Source organism: Cricetulus griseus (assembly GCF_003668045.3).
Source record: "Cricetulus griseus strain 17A/GY chromosome 1 unlocalized genomic scaffold, alternate assembly CriGri-PICRH-1.0 chr1_0, whole genome shotgun sequence".
NCBI classification, from domain to species: domain Eukaryota; kingdom Metazoa; phylum Chordata; class Mammalia; order Rodentia; family Cricetidae; genus Cricetulus; species Cricetulus griseus.
Window position 1 is genome coordinate 154,984,660 of NW_023276806.1, and position 23,607 is coordinate 155,008,266.

Genomic DNA, 23,607 nt, shown 5'->3' on the forward strand with positions numbered 1-23,607 from the left:
CTCGGTAGGGATGTCTGGTTCCCACTCCACCCTAAACCCCTGGATAACCCAGTGTTTCTTCTCCAAAGAAGGTGCTCAGAATGAACCGGGGGCTGGGGAGTAGAACATATGCCAAAATCCCAGAAAGCTAAAGCCAGAGCACCTCATTCCCTAAAGGACTCTTCCTTCCCCTTTTGCATACATAGAAACCGAGTCCATGTGTCACACCATATACAGAAAGTGAAAGGCAGAGGTGGAATCTGCAGGTGACACCACACATGGTGTTTAATGCTGATTGATACACATGTGGAGATGCTATGGTGTGGTAGTGCTTGGTAAATGCCACCTGTGTGCTGCATATTAGCTCAGTTCAATAGGTAGACTTCCACAAGTTCAATAATCTTACCACAGTCACAGTCAAAGAGCAGATATTTGGAATGGCAGAATTATTTCATTTTCCATGAAGCCAAGTCAATTCTACCTGAGTACAGGGCAGGAGTTCAGATGTTTATTCCTGCTGGATTTAGGTCTATTTTGTTTCTGCCAAGTTTAACCTCTTATCAAAGCCATAATAACCCATGGGACAGTCAACATGCAGTGAGGGTGATGCAACTTTGCCATCAATGACATGCATCTCTGCAGGTATCTGTGACAACTTAGATGATAGGAAATTCCTTTTCTCTGTATCTCAGTTTTCCTTTGGAGGCAGAATTTGAAAAAATATTCAAAGTTTTTGATAAAATAAAGAAAAAACATTAAAGAACACAAAAAGTTGAAGACTCTCCTGGTTCCATCATATTAGTGTCATTGAATATGAGAAAAGAGGGCTCATCTAAAAAACTTACCACAGAGGAAACATAGGCTTGGGGAAATTAGGTGGCTTGTCTAAGGTCTTACAACTAGCAACTGACTTGATAGAAAGTTTCAGAACTTTTTGATAGGATGTGTAGAGGTTTCTGTTGAATTTTCATACAATGTCTACAGCTTCAGTCTATTTGACTTTTGTTATCAGATGTACACTTACTGGGTATCATGTGTCTACCACTAGCTAATGGGAAGAATTAAAATTACAACCCATAATGAAATTACTACTGTGTTGAGGAAGCCTGATGACAGCTTTTGAGGATCACAAATTAACAATACAAATCAGTGTGTGTGTGTGTGTGTGTGTGTGTGTGTGTGTGTGTGTGTGTGTGTGTGTGTGTGTCTGTCTGTATCTATCTATCTATCTATCTATCTATCTATCTATCTATCTATCTATCTATCTCTATCTCTGTATATAGTTCCGATGGTCATGGCCAGAGTAGTTTAGGAGTTAAGTCTCAATGGGCTGAGAGGTCTAGGAAACCTTTTTAGAAAGTGTGGTGTAATGCAAAAAGACATCTGGAAAACATGAGTGGGTAACGGAGAGAAGTCCACGATGGGATAGTGGATGTGCTGACTTTGACCAAAAGGAAGGGGCATGTTATCCTGGAGATAGAAAGTGAATAGCCTTGGTGGAGTGGAAGGGAGAGGAAGGTTTATCTTACCTGGCCAACCTACAAACAGACTGATTCCAGTCCAGAATTTGACAGGGAAGGAGAAGGTAGCCTGACCATGCCAGAGGGAAGATTGAGTTGTAATGATTAGGAAAACAAGTTGGTTTGGGGAGCATCTAAGAGGCTTATTTTGACCCCTTAGTGAAAACTCTGTATTCTGTTTCTGAGTGTTTGGGGCAGCTGATCCTCACCTGACCTGACTGTGGCTTCCCCCAGGGCACACTACCTGGTCATGGCCACTCGTTGTGGTGAGCTTTTCCATTCTTCTTCCTCTCCTTCCGCTCTTTCTGGAGTCGCTCCAGCTCAGCCTCATACATCATCTCCTGGATCAGGTACTTCTCTCTCCTCATTCGATCCCTTAGGTCTTTTGGGAGGTCTGGTATCAGATAGGAAATGAGGTGCTTTATACAAAACACGAGGTGCTAAAAAAACACAACAGAGAACACAACAGAATCAGAAAGAGTCGTTGGGGCATGAAGCCTTGCCTCTGGGACATGTGGGAGTGGGGTGAGGCTGGGGAGGTATGTACTTTAGGACAAAGGTTGGGGGAGAACTGAATGTGGTTTGCTGACACCATCTAGAGAGGAGGACCAGGGTGTGAGGGAGATGGGGAGAGATGCTCAACAGAGACTAGGAAAACAGAAACCACAGGAGCAAGTCCTGGCTCAGAAGGTTTCCTTGCTTAGGAGCTGACTGTCCACCTGAGTGAGAGTCACCCATGGGCCTAGCTAAATGGTCATGTTCTCTTTTTGGGAAAGTGCCACTCTCATTCTTTACCTGAAATGTTAATGGTTGGGATTCTAGAATCACAGCCATCTTTGTCTGTCTATATCCTGGTGACTCATGAATTAACAGATGACAGTGTGAATAAGAGTCCTTATAATTCTAAACTACTTAAGAAAAATAGATCTGTGCTGATGAATAGGAATAAGGTTTCTTCAGTTTTTTTAAACAAACTCAGTAGTGACACACAGATGGTACAAAATTCTGACAAATCAAGAGGTTTTTCTCTGTATTTCTGTAGTGCTTTAAACAGGTAATAACAATATACAGAAATGATACGGAAAGTTCTAAATGAAAAGCCATTAAGTAGTTTAATAATATCCATTATTATTTTATTATTATTATTATTATTAGTGTGTGTGTGTGTGTGTGTGTGTGTGTGTGTGTGCAGATGTGTTTATTAGTATGTATGCATACAGAGGCTAGCAGTCAGTGTTTCAAGTCTTCCTCTACCACATTTCACTTTAGGTTTTTTTGACAGGGTCTCTCACTGAAACTGGGCTTATTGTTTGTGCTAGAGTGGTTGATCAGTGAGCCCCTGGAATCTACCTGTCTTCACTTCTCCCCATGCTGGTATTATAGGTATGTGCTACCTTTATTGGTGCTGGGCACCCAAATGCAGGCTCTCATGCTTGTAAATAAGCACTTTACCCACTGAGACATCTCCATAGCATGCTTTCTGATTTAGTTTGAAAAAATGAAGACTCTGTTAAGTTAAGCATATTTACTTCTTATTTATTTATAGACAGAGTCTCACTGGCCCAGAAATCTTTCTGTAGACCAGGCTGACCTAGAACTCAAGAGATCTTCCTGTCACTGCCTCCCGAGTGTTGGGATTAAAGGTATGTGCCACCACACAGAGAAAACTTATATTCTAAGGGACTGAGAGTAGTGAGATGGCTCACTGAGTAAAGATGCTTGCCATCAAGCCTAACAAACTGAGTTCCACACCCCACATCCACATGGTGGAAGGAAAGAACTGACCACAACAATAGGTTGCTCCCTGATGTCCACACATTCACACTGGCGTTCGAATGCACATGCAAACAAACAAATATAGTAAAGATGTTTGAAAGACTGACTGAGCCATCAATTAGTTAATTTCCGGAGGAAAAGAACTTAATATCATCCTCTCTTGTCTGTTTGGAGTTATGGGGCAAAGTGATAATAAACCCTAAAAGCCTGAAAGAAAATAGCTGATATATTTTTATTGAAATACAATATAAGCAATTGCTAGGAAGATTGTACTTTTTAAGTCCATTTTGATTTTTCAGTAATCAGTGCTGAAATAATTTGACAGTGACACGCACAGAGGCAACAAGTGTGGTATCAAGTTCAGTGTCTTCCATATGGTCTGTGAGTATGTGCATCATCCTGGAGGACTTCTTCGTCTTCGTCTTCGTCTTCGTCTTCTTTTTTTTTTTTTTTTTTTGAGACAGGGTTTTGCTGTGTAGCTTTGGAGCCTATCCTGGTACTCACTCTGGAGACCAGGCTGGCCTCGAACTCACAGAGATCTGCCTGCCTCTGCCTCCCGAGTGCTGGGATTATAGGTGAGCGCCACCAACACCCGGCCATCCTGGAGGACTTGTGAAGAGGACATCACAAATGGGATGTCTCAGTACCTCTGGAAGTGGGGATGGAAAAACTGCATTTCCCCTAAAGCTTAAGAATCATGGTCCTAGGGGGCTGGAGAGATAGCTCACAGGTTAAGAGCACCACCGACTGCTCTTCCAGAGGTCCTGAGTTCAATTCCCAGCAACCACATGGTGGCTCACAACCATCCCTTATGAGATCTGGTGCCCTCTTCTGGTGTGCAGATATACATGGAAGCAGAATGTTGTATACATAATAAATAAATAAAATATATAAAAAATAATTAAAAAAGAATCATGGTCCTAGAATATTAATTGTAGGACCCATGATTCCTGATTTGTTACTGAGAAACTCTGAAACTTTTCTTGGAAAATTCAAATATTTCAATTAAGGAAAAATGATGAGGTTGTCTTTCTGTGTATATGTTTCTCTTATTGGTTGATGAATAAAAGTCTGTGTGGCTAGTGGCCAGGCAGGAAGGATAGGGGCTACCAGCGGAGGAGAATTCTGGGAAGTGTAGGCAGACCGAAGTCATCATGTGAGCCCAGGAAGAGAGGATGAGAGTCAGGTGTTCTCCGGTAAGATAAGATCATGTAAAAATACATACATTAGTAGTTATGGGTTAATAATTAAGACAGAGCTAGCCAAAAAGAACCCCAAGCACTGGCCAATAGTTTCATTAATAATATAGTGTCTGTGTATTCTTTTGGGGCAAAGCAGCTGTGGAACTGGGCAGGAAATCCCATAACAGAAAAAGATGAAAAAGAGGCCACTGTATATGGCCAGGCTACTTGAGAAAGTTGGAATTTGTGTTGAAAGTCTCTGCCACGTATTTCTCATTCCTCCAAGTGACTTCATTATGCCAAAGGAAATAAGGAACTGTTTGAGAAAACTCACCTCAAACACAATGATAAAAGCCAGCCGGGCTGCTAGGACATGCCAGAACTGTAGTGTGTAGCCGTAGGGTGCCAGTGAATGAGGAGGGTCCCGGTAGTCCCGATATCTACAAACACAGGAGAAGGTTGCATTTCAACTCTGATTCTTCAGGTCCTCAAATCTCTTCCATTTCCACTACGTAGTCTTTATACATGGGAACAAATTTTGAAAACAAACAAAACCTTTCTCTATGTTAGACATCTGTTGCTTTGTTTGTCCAGCATTTCTTCTTTTGGTAAAAGACTATCTCTTCTAGCTGGGCAGTGGTGGCACATGCCTTTACTCCCATAACTTGGGAAGCAGAGGCAGGCAGATCTCTAGGAGTTTGAGGCCAGCCTGGTCTTCAGAACAAATTTCAGGACATCCAGGACTACACAGAGAAACTCTGTCTTGAACACCCCTTCCCCTTACAAAAAAGAATATCTCGTCTCTGGGTAACCTCAACCCAACCTCAACTCAAAAGATTCCCTACTCATCAACAGGATGTCCATTAGAACTATTATTAAATGAATTATCACTAAGACCTTAGTCTACAGAACTGCTAGGAGCTACCACAAATTATATGGGTGGCAGACAGAGAAGGAGGGAGGGGGAAGGGGAGAGAACATGCTACAGAATGAAAATAGAACAAAGTGGAACAGCAGAGATAATATTCTGCTGACTGTGCCCAGCTCTTAGCATCCAGTTATTAATGAAATAAACTTTGTATGGCTTCTTGCTGCTCCCAGTTGCCTAAAACAATATATTTCTGTCTGTTCATATCAATTTACATGGGATTTCTGCTGCTTTCCATTAACAAGTCCTTCCTACTACAGCCTCAGTCTCTCCTATTTGAGTTGGCATTGCCTGCACATCTGTTTGTTGAATGGCCATGTGGCATCATCCTGAAAACTTTAATCTACACAAGTAAATTTCATTGTTACCATCACCATTACAACTGTCACTATTGAAAAGTGACTCCAATGTCATAAAGTTTTCATGCATTTTGAACTTAGTTTTCTTTTTGTTACAGAACATTAGAATGATCTAGATGTGTTGGTTGTTTTAACACTTCTGCTGTGAAGATGCACAGAATTACCTGTCTGAACAAGACACAATTTTTCAGGTTTTTGTAAAAGATGGAGTCTAACCTCTCACCTCGGGATCAGTATTGATTTACAGATAATCCAGAATAGTTTGTTGTAAACACCATGCTTGAAATATATCAAGGATATGAAACTATTAGTGGTTATAATTATCACCATCACAATAATCATATTGATTATTATTAGTGTATTTGGGTGTGTAGTGATGATATACCATGGAGTTTTTTATCCTAGGGTGATACTGATAATGAAGAATTTGTGCTGAAATTGAGTGAATACCTTAATGCCTCTAAATTGCTGGTTCTCTCTGTGGCAGTAGGGATTAGGCAGAGCACTGAAATTTCCACTGTCTGATATGGGGTTATTCATCTGACCTTAGCATAGGTTCAATAATTGTGCACTGAATTTTCAGAAGAAGAACTTTGTTCAGGACTAAACTTTGAACAGGTTACCCTAAACTCCATTTACTTTTCCTTAGCTATCCTATAACCAAGGCCCATGTTACTCTTCTGCTCATTTTTAGGTACTTGTATTTCAAAATGCTGCAGGTAGATATTCTAGAAGCAAAATGCAAATGCATTTTATTATACTTACGCTTACCAGACAAAACTGTATTTATAGAAGGCTAGACTTAAAATTCCTTGTAGTGTCATCATCTTTGACTTCTTAAATGTTTTTCACACCAGTACCCACAACAGAATATATCTATATCTATATCTATATCTATATCTATATCTATATCTATCTCTGTGTGTGTGTGTGAATATACTATTTACTTTTGTTTTCTTTTGAGCTTGGTGTAAGTATATTAAACCTTTAAGAAAGATTTATTTTTAATTTTAATAACATTTGTGTGTGAAAGGGAGAAGGAGAGAGGGAAAGGGAGAGGGAGAGAGAGAGAAAGACAGAGAGAGACAGAGAGAGAGAGAGAGAGAGAGAGAGAGAGAGAGAGAGCAACATACATGTGTGAGTGCAGGAGCCCATAGTCCATAAACTCAGGTTCTCTTCAAGTGTAGTATATATTCTTTACCACTGAGCCATCTCTCCAACCCTCAAAGTGTATTACATATTACACAGTCTTCTGACACTTGCTTTTGTTTTTACTCTTATAGTGCTTGTAACTTGTTTATTTTTACTACTGTACAATAGACAATATTATAGTGTGACTACATTATAGTTGTTTTATGTAGTATATATTTAGAATTACTCATAGACTTGTCACTTCTCTGTTTTCTTTCAACTTTTCTACCCATGAGAAGCCTTTGAAACAAAGTTTAATTTACCTAGTTTAACAAATTTTCTTTGGGTAAAAGTTGGTTATAATACTCTTGGGTAATCTCGGCTTTTTATCCACTTAGTTTTGGCTTTAGAAAACCATTTTTTCCAGGCCACTGATCCATTTGAGAAGGTGTTTTAAAAATTTAACAGTATGTTCTGATGTTTTCAGGCTGAGAGTCAATTCAGGTGCATCACCTGAAACATGACTGAAAAAAGAATTCTAACCCTGCCTTTCCGTGATGAATATATGCATGTATTTTACAGATGTATGCATGCATTTCTCTTGAAATTGAAAGCTTTGAAGAAATATGAAATATGAGAGAGAACAACATACATGTGTGAGTGAATATTATTTCAGAAAAAATTAAAAACATTAACAAAATGATCACGATTTAAATGAAGATGATCCCATTTATGTTAGTAGTTGTGAAAGGTAAATTTATTTTATTATGTAGGACAGCTAGACTTATAAACAGGAAGCAAAAGATTAACAGTGTTTTGTAGTTTATCTTATTTTTAAGTAACAAAAAGGTTTTAAGTAAACCTTTTATCTATTTTTTTTGAGCTAGACTGGCCTCCAACTCACTATGTAACCAAGGATGACCTTGAATTTCTAATTCTCCTGCCTCTACTGTTTGAGTGCTGGAGACTGAACCCTTGCCAAGTACTTCAACAACTGTCCCACCTCCCAAATCTTCTAAATGTTTTTTTTTTTTGAGATAGGGTTTCTCTGTGTAGCTTTGGAGTAAATGTTTTTTAAATTAAAATAATGCCTATCATTTTCTTTTCTTCTTAAACTGCTATATACATATAACAGTTCATGATAAATGACTTTATGCATGACACAGTGGAGACTCTAAGAAAACACAAACTACTGTTGCTTGCTTGCATTCTCCCCCATCAGACTTTATCAAGATCCAGTGCAGGACTAGATCCTATATATGACCCCTCTACCAGTTGAGGAGATGGAAATAAAATACGTGATAAAACCTGAGAGTTAATGGTACTTTGGTTAGTTAATTTGTGGATTAGAGGGGAATAGTATGTGGTTGCTGCCTAGCTGTGGGCCCATCTGGATTCTCACATGATCTTTTGTCTTCTTGGAGCTGAGCATGCACAGGTCACTGGGTTTTTATTGTTGTCTACATGGTAAGGATAGTGTCACTTGGCCTCACAGGCCAAATGAGTTTCTGTAATTTATTCTGTGTCTAAGCAAATAAATTGAGATATTAGATACTAACATTTAGCTTTTATGCTTTTATTCATTTCTCTGAAGAAAGAATACAAAACAATGAAAGGTGAAGGAAAGACAATGGGAAGGGTATTATTTTATAGTGAGTCATTAAGAGATGATATAAAAGAAAGATTATTAGATTGTGGCTCACGGAAAGCTTAAAATTCCTATTCATGGATTCTGTTTATTAATGCCAGAGGGAACTATGCTGAGCCTATTAGATTCTACCCAAAGTGTCCTTTCCAGGCCAGTGTGACACATGGGAGTGCCACAGCCATGTACTTATGGCACCTTTTGCTATGAGGCTTCTTAGAAGAATGCTACCATGAAAGTTAGGAGTCCTGTCATCTGCCAGATAGGATAATACTGCCTACCATGGAAGGTTAGTATTATTATCAAAGTAATAATTCTCAACACATAGTCAGTCCTCAATAAATTCTTCATATATTATTGTACAAATACTTGGAGACATCATTTAATTTCTCTTTAGAGAACCTGAGCATGCTGCAGAGGAACAAGCTATGGTATACAGTGTGGGCAAGAGATACAGAGAGGTAGAACAAGTTTGAGTACTCTTGTACAAGAGTTCTTAGTTGGTCAAGATAATAAAAGGCTGGAGTCAGATACAGAGGGAAATGCTGAGAGATCAGAGAGAAGGAGCAAGCCACAGCACACCTTACTGCTAAGTGTCTCCGCAGAGAAGGGAGTGATTTCCTGTTTGTTCCAGTTTATATCTGGATTCTACTTCTTGTCTGTCTGTACAGACCTCCAGACCTCTACGGTTAGCTAGTGGCAAGTTTCTGCCCAGTCATGTCACTTCCTATCTGGCTAATCAGTCAATCAGTGTTTCATTGATTAACCAACAAGAAAAGCATGTATACAGAAGAACATTGCCCATCATACCCTTGATTGCTGTCAGTCAAACCATCTGGGGATTTGCCCTAAGCCCTTAGTTGTTTTGGATTACAGTATGAACAAGAGAAGGATTTAAAATTCTCCAGCTGAATCTATTTAAACACATATATATGTATATATTTTAGGAAACTCTACAATAGTAGGTTTTCATACACAAATTTGAAAGGTCTTTAGTGCTAGTTAATGTGGCAACAATAACCCTACTAAACACCAGGAGCTAACAAATAAAAAGCTCAAATTAGTTACCCTTTGGAGTTTCTAGCCAGCAAGGTCCCATAGATCCTCAAACATTACAGCTACTGTCAATGCTCTTGGTTGCTCTCCAGAACTTGACAGTAAGGCCCTATCATAGAAGACACCAAACACTTGAGTCACAGAACATGGATAAATCAAGCTGGCACTGACCTCATCCCAAAAGTGCTGAGAGGTGCTACACACATTACTGGATAAACTAATTATCACCCAGCTGTGAACTCTTTGAGCTACGACAATATCTGGCCTCTCAAGACAGCCTACTGGTGCAATAGTGGTATAAATGTCATGGGAGTAACCAACCACTTTCTGACTGGAATTAAGGATGGTTACACAAGTTCAAATCTGTGCCTGGAACTATTATATGGCCAAGAACCTATGGCCAGATAGGTCATAGGCCCTAGGGAAAATTTTCTTTCTTTCTTTCTTTCTTTCTTTCTTTCTTTCTTTCTTTCTTTCTTTCTTTCTTTCCTTTTTTCAAGACAGGGTTTCTCTGTACTGTTTTGGAGACTGTCCTGGAACTCACTCGGTAGACCAGGCTGGCCTTGAACTCACAGAGATCCACCTGCTTCTGTCTCCCAAGTGCTGGGATTAATGGCATGCACTACCAACGCCCGGCCTACTATTATTTTTCTGCTAAATTGGGATACTATTAAATGGGTGCCTAAAAATTTATCATTATATCTATAGGTTAGTGCATTTCTCAGTCGTGATAAAAGCAGTTTCTTTTTGCAGTAGATAGTGACTAACACAGAGACCCACAATTTGTCATGATTCAGAGAATAAGATACAGAATGACCCACCACACTAAATGGGTCAGTTATATTATACTTCCTCCTACCAAAGTTCAAGGGTCATTGTGGACCTGGTGTGAAAGTCAGAGGAGGTACATATAAGGAAATGTGTTTTCTGGACATAGCAAGACAGCTGCACATATGAATTCACAGTGTTTGTGACATATCTTGGGAAGCTCAAGCCAGACAAAATTCCAGTATGGTTAGGGAAAGCAGACATGAAGTCCAACCCTTAAGTGAGAAGCTATTGGCAACTGATATCGGCAGGAAGGACAGTTGCTTTTCTTTAAGGGTGTGGCCCCTGATGGGCGGACCATGCTCCAGTGGAAGACCACATATCCAAGAGCATATGGGAGACACACATTGAACTTGATGAACTAAAAAGAAAAAGAGGACACAAAATTTAGTGGGAAGGGAAAGGATGTAGACAGGGGAGGGAGTGAATATAGCCAAATTATATTGGGTGAAATTCTCAAAGAACTAGCAAAAATGAAAAAAATCAGCAGGTGATTTTTAATCTCTTAAGAATTGAGAAACACTGCTTTATTTTTTATTTAAAAATTAAGCCAGGCAGTAAGAGTGCACACCTTTAATCCCAGCAATCAGGAGGCAGAGGGAGGCAGATCTCTGAGTTCAAGGCCAACCTGGTCTACAGAGTTTCAGGACAGCCTGGGCTACACAAAGAAACCTTGCTTGAAAAAAAAAAACAAAAAAAAATTAAGCAAATGACATGATTTATATTCCTGTTGTGACATGTTTTTCATATAGTTTATTTTGATTATGAGAACCAGTTCTTTAAATAAACTCAGCCAGAAGAGGTGTCAACAAAACCTTTCCATGCTAAAGCTGGTTCAACTTAGGCAGAAAGGACACTGAGGTTCACACTCAGCTGCAGAGGTTCACACTCACTCAGCTGCAAAGGTTCACACTCACCTGCAGAAGTTCACACTCAGCTGCACAGGTTCACACTCACTCACCTGCAGAGGTTCACAGCCATTCACCTGCAGAGGTTCATACTCACCTGCAGTACTTCAGAGGAGTTCCTGAGAACTCACTGCCATCTGATTCTGGTTCAGACCGGTTCTCAAAGTCAGAAATTCGGAAGACAGACAAGCTGGCATTCACATAGCCAACCATGCACCTGAATGAGAATGCAGATCCAATCATTACAACAATGGTTGTTCCTTGATCCCCTAACTCACTAAGTCCTCCTCTTCACCTTACATATCCCTCTATAGTCATGCTTATGCCATGAATGCATCACAGGCACTCACGCATCTGCTTGGGTTTCCTTTTCCTTTGGAACTCCTGCTCCTTTGTCTGGAAGAGTAAATATTACTTATCCTTCAGTGGTCAACCAAAATAACACCTATTCGGAGAAGGTGTCCTTCCCTGCAGTCAGAATGACTCACCCTTGAACTGGAGGATTGTGGGAGTAGAGTGGATGTCTTAAGTGTTATTTTATTTATTTATTTATTTATTTATTTATTTTTATTTTGTTTTTTCAAGACAGGGTTTCTCTGTGTAGCTTTGGAGCCTATACTGGCACTCGCTCTAGAGACCAGGCTGGCCTCGAACTCACAGAGATCCGCCTGCCTCTGCCCCCTGAGTGCTGGGATTAAAAGCATGTGCCACCAACACCCAGCTATTTATTTATTTTTTAAATAAATAAATTGGAGGAAAATTATGTCAGAGATTCTATTGATCCTTCTGAACCGAATGAGTAGATGGGGTCAGTAATTCTATCAATCACTCTGTCAGCATTCTTCCTTGTTATTTTTATTAGAATACAAACTAAGGGATTTCAATACAACACTTTCATATAATTGTAGTTTGCTCATATTCACCCTATATAATTCTTTAGCTAAAATAATTTATTCATTATTATTACTCTCTGTGTGTATTGAGGGAGAGAGAGAGAGAGAGAGAGAGAGAGAGAGAGAGAGAGAAAGAGAGAGAAGGTGAAGCTATCTTGCTGATGAGAGAGAAATGAGAGGCACTAGCCAAAAAAGTATCAGGCAAAAAGGTCTCTTGTAATTACAAAGGACATTTTCTTAAAGGCCCAGTAGACACCTTTGAAAGCAAGGCCAAGAAAGGACTTAGAATGTATCTCTCAAAAGGTATTGTTTGGCTCAGGACACAGACTGCTCTCACATAACTTTTGAAAACATTTCATGTCTTTAAACATGAGAATTCTCCTTTGAAAACATCAGTTACTTATTGTTTTTAATACCTTAATGGACAAGACAAGAGACACAGCAGTGGTCATTCTCACCACTATTAGGGGGAAGAACAGAACCAGAAGTTGGCTTTCAGGTTTGTGGATTTCAGATCAAACTCGCTGCTGAATGTCTTTGAATTAGCTATAACATTGGACTTTGAGGTTTTAGTATTGTGACACCAACAGCCTGGGAATAGAAATCAAAGGTTGGAGATGCCAGGGGAAATAAGATTGGGTTTATGTACTTAAAGCCAAATGTGTTTTATAGATAAAGTGTCTCAGGCTAATAAGATGAGTACAGAAGTGATTATAGGATTGACACAAGAAAGCTGAAAAAAAGGACAGAGACTTTTTTTATGTACATGCCACATGTTAGTTCTAAGGCTAAGAGCATTCTGCATCCCTATCATGATCCGAATCATAATGCCTTTCCAAAATTCTCCAAGTTCCCTTCTAAGGACCCCAGAAGAGGGGTGGCCTCACCCAGAGGAGGAGGTGGATTATTCAATAGTGAACAGTATGAGCTGCAGCTACAGAAGATGAGGAAGAACACACCAAGAGGAACGCAGTCAAAAGATCTTTGTCCGTGTGATGTGTAGAAAATGCTGCCTTGAACCATGTCTTTCATTCTCAGCCCTGGCTACAACAGACTGTCTTCCTACCAGCAGCCTTGAACACTTGACTGCTGTGCATCCACAACATTAGAGTGGCTCTATCTGCCATGGTCAGGTGTGAAAGAATTGATCCTTCTTTTTAAGCTGTCTACAATCTGCTTGGGGACAGCACCAATAGGAACAACATTACAAAGACCAAAAAGTGCCATCACAGGGACAAAGGTCATGGGAACCAAAGGACACAAGGCACACGAGTGAAACTGTCATCCATGAAGGAGCCAAGGTAAGCTCACCCAACAGTAAGGAGGAGGCTCTGATGTAACACAGAGCTAGAGAGAGAGAGAGAGAGAGAGAGAGAGAGAGAGAGAGAGAGAGAGAGAGTGATAGGCTTGGATAGAGTATTTTGGTTGAGGTTCAATTTAAATTGAAATGTGCCATTTTACAGCTGGTTTAAATCCCTAGGAAGCTATGGCTTCCTAGGATTTTATGGTGCTTCTACTCCATAAGCTATTTTATTTCTAGAGCATGTCCAAATTGAAAGAAGATACAGAGGTTGAAGGGGAGAAAGCTGAAAAAAAGGACAGTGACAACAGAAAAGAGGGGGAAAACCACCATAAAGAAATAGTGTGTCTGCTATGACAGAGCCATTCATGAAGGAAAACACACACACACACACACACACACACACACACACGAAAATAAGAATAATGGCCAATATATTAGAGACAAGAGGTATAACCTGGAAAGTTGCAGATGGCTCATAAAGAGAAAAGTTTGCAAAGAAAGTGCCCAGAGCTGAATAGTCTAATAAAATGGAACCAAAGCATAGGTTAAATTCTAATTTTGATGAAACTTTACCTACTATGAGACTGGTAGCTGTTAGTCTTCTAAAACTCTGGTTCATTACCAACTCTATAAATCTGTTTCCAGTTCATTTTTGATTCTCCAAAACCAACTATAGGTTCCACTATACAAAGAACAGGGGAAGGATAAAAAGTTTCAACTATTGAGGCTGAAACTCAGGAGGTTTACAGTGAGGTGAGACTGAGAGCCATTTGGGGCCCTGTAGCTAAGGATGGAGAGGTCTGTGTGGGTGTAGCTCTACCTGTGTTCATATTCCAACAATTATGGTGGAATTGTCCCCTTAAAATCTCTCTGTTGTCCACAGTGAGGAAAATAGTGCATATCCTTCTCTGAGTTGTTCTGAGAGTCAAATGCAGAATATACCTGAAAATGTCTGCAGCAAAGGAGCACTTCTTCAGGCCATGTCAAGCAGGGAATGTGGACAGTAGGAAGCAATGTCTTGGCAGTCCAATCTAAAACTTTAGATCTCTGTTCTAAAGAGTTGGTGTGCTCACTTAAAGTTGCTAGACTTTAAGTGTTTAATGGCCCCATGACTGTTATAGAAGACTTCATAGGAGCTTCCTCTTCAAATGACTGGATTGTGAGATTTATCACCTGCCTCCCCCACAATTATCCAGGCCTTAGTGCAATTGTGTGGGATTAATGATGAAACTGGATCCTGACTAGGTTTGCTTAATTCAGATGAGTTACTCTATTTACCTATAGTGGCTTAGGGAACATTAATTTGCTTCAGGCTGTAAACCAGGGAACAGGACTGCTTCTCTTAGCTACCAGCCCATGTAAGATGATTTTCTGGGCATCAAAGACCTTAGGCACAAACTTACACACCACAATTAGAGTTAGATTATTATTGTGATTTTAGGGACTGTTAGTATATTTTGCAAAGTATAAAAATAAAAGCTAGGTGGCATGTTACAATGATGCTTATTTTTTATCTGACTATATGTATTCTAGTTTGAACCTCAGAACACAGGAGTGTATTTTAATTTGACTGGCAAAATATAGACACAGTTATGACCATAGCTAGGAAAAAATAATCTTCATACTCTACAGATCTTTACTGAGTACCTTCTGTGTCTTAGGTACAGGGTTCCACAGTCCCCATGTAAAATCTGCAGTCTATACACCATGACAGTGCAAATCTCAGGTAGTAATTATCTTGTACATTCATAGCATTTCCATAACTACATATTACACTAGGTCACATGCTGTTTTTGTTGTTACACACATTAGGATCTTACACATTTCTGAATTCAGAGTTGGCAGGAGTCAGAGGAAAATGTAACTGCTGCCCTCACATTAGATTTTATCTGAAACTTGTCCGACTTGTTTGAGTCCCAGTCCTTTTGTAAATGGGATGTGTGTTCTTTGGCTGAAAGTGTGATGATATAATTTCACTTCCCATACCACAGGCCTTGTCTGGGCTTGTGTGTCACTGCCCCAGTATAAAAGCTTCTTTCTCAATGTCCAACATCACACAATGGCCAACAAAGTTTCCTAATTATTTTATAGCACTTACTTTTGCCCAGCTTCTCCTTGGCCCGCACAAGGTCCATATTTATAAGCATATACCAAGCGAGGGATAAAGTCAGATGTTATTGCTATGACAAATGCATTCGTAATAACAGAGAGAATTCCAATGCCTTCGAGAATTCCATACCAAATTCCTATTCAAATAGAAATGTGGTATTAGTTTCTTCAGTAAGAATGAAAAACAACAAGGCTAATCCACCTGTGATAATCCTTTTCATCTTTCCAAATGCCTCTGGCAACAGGAGTTATAATTTGTTGCTTCCAAACAGTTTGGAATTGAAGGAATTTCTGTAGTTCCATTCATGTGCCAACGTACTTAAAGCTTACTGGTCAGCATCAGACATAAGTCAAAGAATTCTGGCTAACAAGTCCTACCTGTTCATGTGTCATTGGATAAAATCATCCCAGTGTCAAGCCTCTAACAGACTGGGAACTCCTCAGTGGTCCTGACCAGGTCCCTTCTGTTCATCTTTGCAGACTGTCCCTGATGCACTGGCAAAGCCAATGACCAATGAATAAACACTTGCTTTGTTTGGTGGGTAAGAGGCCACTCTGAACAAAACATCTGTATCCAGTTCCCAGACACACTCACTGGCTGGTGCCTGCCTTGTTCTCAGCACTGGATGTAGACATGTATCAGACAATGCCCATCTCAGCAGTTGTTGAGAGTGTGGCAGTTAACCCAACAGTATCTCTAGCCAAAGACCAAAGCTCATTTCTGCCTCTAGAGAAATCAGGTTTTGCTTTATGTGAGTCAGGAGAACATTGAGGAAAGTGGAAGGAGGAACAAATAGAAGGTCTATTTTTTAAAAGGGATGAATCAAAATTTTAGATTCTAAAGTCTTTACAGTAGAAGTAACCAAGCTAAGAATCTATTTAAGCACTAATTCATAAACACTAGAAATCTAAACCAATCTAAACAGGTAGTTTTGTTTCTTGTATAATATTATTTTAAAAAACTAACATATTTCTTTTCTTTCAAAAATCAGTTGAACCCCTCTTCCATGTAAACCTTAAGGATTCCTAAAGTTTATTTATTTATTTATTTACTTATTTATTTATTTATCTAATGACAGCCCCAGAGAGCCTAGAACTCATTATATAGATCAAGTAGGCTTTAATCTACTAGAAATTCACCAGCCTTTGTCCCTCCAGTGCTGGGATCAAAAGTATGTGCCACCACTCCAGGCAGGTTCTTAAATTTTACCTACAAGATGTTTTATATCTTCAGAAAAGCATTATCTGAAGCCAACTTACCTATGTCTTTGGCCCTCGAAGCCAAAGGCCTTCTCCACTGTGTAACAAACTTATAAGCATCAAGTCGGATTTCGATGATGTTATTCAGTAAGGCCAGAAGTGGTGCTAGGGGAAAGGCTGCCACAAAGATAGTTGTGAATCCGAACTGAAGGACTAGGGAGGAAAAGGAAGATGATGAATAATGTTAGTCTTCTACCACTGACTGCTTCAAAAAGACAGTAATTAGAATGTGTCATTGTGTCATCATATTTTTGCCAATCATTAAGAATCACAAACTGAAGGAAACTTTGTTTATAACAAGATGACCACCAGGCATTGGTGGCGCACGCCTTTAATCCTAGCACTCAGGAGGCAGAGGCAGGAGGATCTCTTTGAGTTTGAGGCCAGCCTGGTCTACAGAGCGAGTTCCAGGACAGCCTCCAAAACAATACAGAGAAACCCTGTCTCAAAAACAAACAAACAAAAACCCCAAACAAACAAACAAACAAAAACAAAAAAAACCCCAACAAGATGGCCATAAGACTGGACAAAAAGGTCCAGTTTCTTTCATTTTTTTTGAAGTCCTATTATTTTATTAAAAGAAGTTGTTTTCATATAATTATTATTTGTTTGTTTTTACTTTATATCCAAAATGCCAACTTAAAAAAATGTGTGCCAGTGTTTTGCCTGAATGTACGTCTTTGCAGCATTTTCATGACTGGTGCCTATGAAAGCCGGAGGAATGGTGTCAGATCTCCTGAAACTGAAGTTACAGATTGTTGTTAGGTGCTCTGTGGGTACTGGGAATCAAACCTGGGTCATCTGAAAGAGCAGACAGTGATCTTAACCACTGAGCCATCTCTCCAGGCTCTCAAAACCTGTATAAAGTGTATTCAGAGGAAATTGGAAAGAAATGTGATTCCCTGCATCTCTTTTCCCCTGATGTTGAAACCTTGCATGACAACAGATTGAAAAGAAGTCAAAAAGGTGTTTTCTGGGCCTGAGGATAATGGAATCTCAGTGACAAAAAGCTTATCTCGGGTCCTGATACTTTCTATATGTCGCTCACTAATTAATGGAACCAGGGCAGAATTCTTGATTCTAGGTTGCCATAGAAAAACACGAGAGGGGACTGGATTGTCTTACAATGTGACAAATTAAAGAAATACACAGCAAATGATGGGGGCACATCAACAGAACAAACATATGGGCACTTCCAACAACCAAAGCTGCAATACTGGGCACAACAAAATCATAGCAGCACTGGATCATAACCCAAAGATTGTCCAAGTCATATCAACATAAGCATATCAACATACTAATGGATATAAACTGAAGACACACAAGGAATGCAGCGTTATTCTTCTTCATGGCAGAATTTAACTCATAAACATAGAAGGAATGGAAAGAATGGAAAGCCATCATTCATTAAACTTTACCTTAAAGCCATGGAATAGTACTAAAATTAGTGGGTGGGATATTGAAAATAGGATATTTGTATACTTCCAAAGTATTTCCTCACACAGTAGTTAAGATATGCTAATATGGCACACCTCTAATATGAGGGTCTTTTTCTCCCACATTCTTCCTTCTCATGGTCCTCTTGGTAGAAACTAGATCTCTGCTTGTTCAGCTTTCAGTACCATTAGACTCCAAGGTCCATCAATGACTTCATAACTGTCTCCCACTCTCCTTCTTTTCCACTGTCCCTCCTTGAGTTTATACTCTGGCTTCTCAACTGGTGTTGTCTCTCCTCACTTTCACCCCTCTTCCCCACTGCACTGTTATGTCTGCACCATGTCTTGGTTCCAGGCCATAGTACATCTTCTCCCTACAAGAAATTATTCAGAAGGTTCCCACTGCCTACAAACCAATTCCTCCTTTTCTCCATGCCATTCTGAGACCTTAGTGATTATTCCATGCAGATTTCTAAGATTCAAGTTCAACCATCCATCATATATCAGGGTTTGCAAAAAATCCATTGCTCTGGCCACACTGGACTTGGGGTATTGTGAGTCAAACATTACACTTAAAGTCTCTATCGATAAACTGATGAAACTCAATATTCCTTTTAAGGTTAAGCTCAAATATGCCCTCTCCTGGAGATTTCTAATAGCATGGCCTCATCTAGTAGCTTCCCCTGCTGCTGAGCAACAGAGAATGAACTTTATTTGTTTTGGGGGGCTTTGTTTCTCTTTTCCCTTATTATACTGGGCTTTGTGAGATTAGGAATTGGAGTCTCATTATGTTCCTCTTTCTCCCATACACATTGAAGTGATTTGTGTACAGAAGGGATTTGTTAGGCTCTAAATAATGCTGGCTCACTGACTGACCTATAATGACAACAATGTAAGTCCTGGAGGACAAAGAGAATCAGCTCCTTGGGTAAAAGTAAAATGTGTGATAATCACTCTCAAAAACACAGACATGGGAACACTTATTTAGTCTGAGAAATGTATAAAAACATAACTGACATAATTAGTAACAGTAATGTATTGCACATTTTTGCCATCCTATTAGGAGCAAGGATGCCCATACCAGCATTATATGGATGGTTTCAGTGCAGTGAAGCAAGGCTAACCCAAATGTTTAGTGACTAGAAAGGAAAATATATAATTATTGTCACTTGTAGATGATGTGGGAGAACATATAGAAAAGTCTAAAGAAATCTATGAATTATAATTGATATAAGTTTTCAGAAGATTTACTTCATGCAAGGTCAACATACAAACCAATAATAACTTTATATAGCAGCAACAAAATAGAAAACAGGAGCTGGGCATTGGTGGTGCATGCTTTTAGTCCCAGCACTTGGAAGGCAGAGGCAGGCAGATCTCTGTGAGTTTGAGGCCAGCCTGGTCTACAGAGCAAATGCCAGGACAGGCTCCAAAGCTACACAGAAAAACTCTGTCTTAAAAAAACCCAAAAAGAAAAAAAAGAAAACAGAAGTAGGGCCATGTGTGAAGTTCAGTGGTAAGCTCTGTGCTTACAATTCATGAGGTTCTGGTTTGAGTCCTCAGAATAAAAACAACACACAAAGCATCATTCCCCAAACAGAAAAAAAATATATAGAAAACCATATAAAGAGAAAAATTGTGAAAGCAACATTAGTTACAATTGTATTAAAATTTATTAAATTCTTAGTAAAAAAAAAAGCTAACCTATGCAAATAAAAATCTTTTACACTAAAACTATGGAGAAAAATGTGTAAAGATAGGGATATACCTCACTCGTGGATTGCAAAATATGCATGTTTTGCTCAAATTGTCTTAGGGGTTTAACTAAATCCCAGCCAATATCTCAGCAAAAGCTGCTGTTTTTAAAATAGAAATTAGGACTGTTAACGTAAAATTAGCTGGAACTAATTTTGAAGAACAAAGTTGAAACCTGTTCATCTGAAGACAGCATGAAGGGCAGGAAAACAAGCCCTCAACTATGAAAAGACACTTGACTTGCAGCAACTTTATCTGGCATGTGATGGTCTGAATATGAGATGTAGCTATGTATCTTTGAGTAAACATGTGGTACTATTTTGGGGGATTATGTCACCTTTAGGCCAGTGGTTCTCAACCTTCCTAATGCAGCGACCCTTTAATACAGTTCATGTTGTGATGACCACCAACTATAAAATTATTTTGTTGCTACTTCATAGCTGTAATTTTACTACTGTGATTAATTCTTTTGTAAATATCTGAGATGCAGGATATCTGATATATGACCCCTGTGGGGGTCATGACCCATAGGTTGAGAACCACTGTAGGCAGTGGCGTCTAACTGGAGGAAGTGGGTTATTGGGGGGTATGATTAATATTTAGAGTGTGACTGTTTCCAGCCCACGTTGCTTCCTGTTTTGATGAGATGTAAGCTGACATAGGCTTCTGCATCCATGGAGCTGTCCACCACAGTATCTTCTCTGACATGATGGACTGTGTCCCTCACACCAGGAACTAGAATACACTTCTTTTTCACCGAGTTATTCCTTGACAGACATTTCTCACAGTAATTAGTTGGAAAAACCAACTAATATAGGACTCATATTTACAATATGTAAATAGCTTCTATAAAGCACCAAGAAAAGGATATCCTGCTCCCTGCCAAATCACAGGTCTTGAAAGAAATTTAAAGAGAATATTCAAATGGTCATAATTATATGGAAGATATTTAGTGTCATTAGTTGCCATAACTTTCAGATTAAAACTGAGTATGATGTGAGATACTACTATATGCCAACTGGAACATTTAAATAAAAGCTTAAAAATTTAGAGGGTACATGGATGGATAGAGTGGCACAACCCTCTCAACCTGTCCTTAGAACAGGATATATTTGTGTGTAAGGAAGTGGGTGTGTGATGTTTCTAGTAAATGTCACTTATAAAAATTATTGGATGAGTTTGGACTGTGGACAATGGTTTGCCAGCCTCTTGCCTGCATAGACGTGGCTGCTTTTGTGTATAAATCTCTGAAAATTCATCTGTAGACTTGAAAGTTAAATTTTTTTTAACTCTTTATTACTTTATATTGCAACCTAGTAGGTTACAGTATTTAATAACATAATAAATATAGGCAAAATTAGGAAAAATCAAAACAAAAACAAAAGGAAGCAGATAGAATTCCGGTGTCTGTCTGTGCTGCATCTCGTATTGTTTCAAGCTGAGTGGTACCACAGGAGCTGTAGCACGCTGTCCACATAAATGTTGCTTTTCAGGGGCATTATTGCTCATTTCCTCTTTATGGGAGAGAGTCCATTAAGAGACTCAAAATTGCCTTTATTAAGTTTTATTATTAATGCCCTCATTGATTTCTTTTCCAAGTCATATCATTCTGCCGTCCTCTAATTGAAACTCTAAAAACATCAATAGATACGTGGGACAGAAGCAATCTATGAAACATTAAGCATCAATTCTAGTGCTCCTTTAATTTTCAGATTATTCCAGCTAGCATCGCTTCCTTCAAAAGTAATTCATCTTGCCCACCTCTACTCTCATTTCACCCCTAGTTTGTAGAGCTTAACCAATAGGTTTTCAAAAGAAGAGAGAGAAAAATATCTATATATTCAGTGTATCTGACAAGAGATCATTATTGTTATTTCCTCCCCAGATACATACTGAGATTAACTTGGCTTTGATTGTAAAGAAATCTGATTTCTTAGCTGAGTGTAGCCAGGGTTAAACATTCTTCACTTCCTGCCACTTTCCTCCCACCACAGAAATGGCTGCCCCAGTATACTTCCCATGATTCATGCTATGGCAACTGTGACACTTCCTGAACTGATGCTTCCTATCTCTGGCTCTTCCCCATTACCCTATGCACCCTCAAAAGCTGAGCATTGTGTCATATTCCCTTTCTGTCTGTGGTGCCAAGTATAGTTGTTTCTTTGGCATTGAGTAAAGCTTAACAGATGTCAGCTGGATGTGTGAGTCAATCCCTTTGAGTAATGACTCTTTCTGTTTTTGATGCACTGAATTCACCAACATTTTTCTTGGCTATTTAGCTCCATAATAAGTTAGTGTAGGGCAGTAGGGCAAAGTAGGAGGTCTTTGGGCTATAGAGTAGAGTCTTCATGAATGTCACAAATGGGTTAGTGTGTGTGTGTGTGTGTGTGTGAGAGAGAGAGAGAGAGAGAGAGAGAGAGAGAGAGAGAGAGAGAGAGAGAGAGAAGAAAGAAGGAAGGAAGGAAGGAAGGAAGGAAGGAAGGAAGGAAAGAAAGAAAGAAAGAAAGAAAGAAAGAAAGAAAGAAAGAAAGAAAGAAGAGAGTGATTGAACCCAGAACTTACAACGTGCTAAGAAATCTCTCTACTCATAGGCTACAACTTGAGCCCCTTCTCAAGGTTCAAGAAACAAGATACCATATTATGAAGGGTTTGGAATGACTGTCTTCTAAACTTTGTTCATTTATGGTGCTAGGGAATCTCACCCAGAGCCTTGTACATACTAGGTAAGCACTCTATTACTGAGCTATAACTCCAAACCGGCTTTGAATATTGTAATATTTCATTTTCCCTTACACTTGTTGCTTGGAATGACCTCACACCAGAATACCCTTACAGGAATGACCAGATGATAGTGGATGTACATTTAATTGAGTATAGCTGGAGAGCAAAGGCTTGCATTTATAACTGAGAGGCAAAACAGATCTCCATACTCATTTCCAGGTATTCATCGAAGAGTCCATAGGCATTCATGGGCTGAAGGTTGTAATCCTTTTCCCATTGTGGGAAATTTATTTTTCTTTCAGTCCCATGTTCTTGTCGAACTTTTCTTCTGGTCCACCAATTCTGGATTAACCTGGGTGACAAGATCAGTTTCTTATAAAAAATATACACAATTGTTCACAAGACTTAAGTAATGAGAAAGAAGAGAGTTAGCAATTTGGAACTAGTTAAAAACCAGCTTTACTCAGGCAGGAAGCTATTAGAAAGACTTCTGAATACCTGAATCATTTTCAAGTAGACAGAATGGGTGACCAATTTATTTAATCAACCACAAAATGGTCTCATGTTTAGAAATAGAGTGATAGGGGGCTGAGAGTACCTTGAGTTGACTTGGTACCAAGGTAATACCCACATGTTTAATGGTTAGAAGGTCTATCTCACATGACTTAGGTCTGTACCCATACTCATTAGTGGTCCTGTCACATGGGTTATTGTTATCAGCATATTCTGACTTCAGTGACCTAGAACATCTGAAATCACAATCATCTTCCTCTGGTGGCATCCAGGTTCTTATAATTCCTTATGAGAAGGCTCGGCTGC

General features: G+C 39.3%; 1 protein-coding gene across 1 annotated transcript in view; it reads right to left on the reverse strand.

Moving 5' to 3' along the window:
* Positions 1–1,747: 1,747 nt before the first annotated feature.
* Positions 1,748–23,607, reverse strand: part of Ano4 (anoctamin 4) — a 190,987-nt gene continuing 169,127 nt past the window's right edge. Inside the window, exons 21-26 of the mRNA XM_035451372.1 lie at positions 22,998–23,140; positions 16,877–17,029; positions 15,606–15,753; positions 11,409–11,528; positions 4,791–4,896; positions 1,748–1,939 (exon numbers count right to left, since the gene is read on the reverse strand). Of these exons, the coding sequence (XP_035307263.1) occupies positions 1,748–1,939; positions 4,791–4,896; positions 11,409–11,528; positions 15,606–15,753; positions 16,877–17,029; positions 22,998–23,140 (862 nt within the window). The remainder of the gene's footprint in view (positions 1,940–4,790; positions 4,897–11,408; positions 11,529–15,605; positions 15,754–16,876; positions 17,030–22,997; positions 23,141–23,607) is intronic.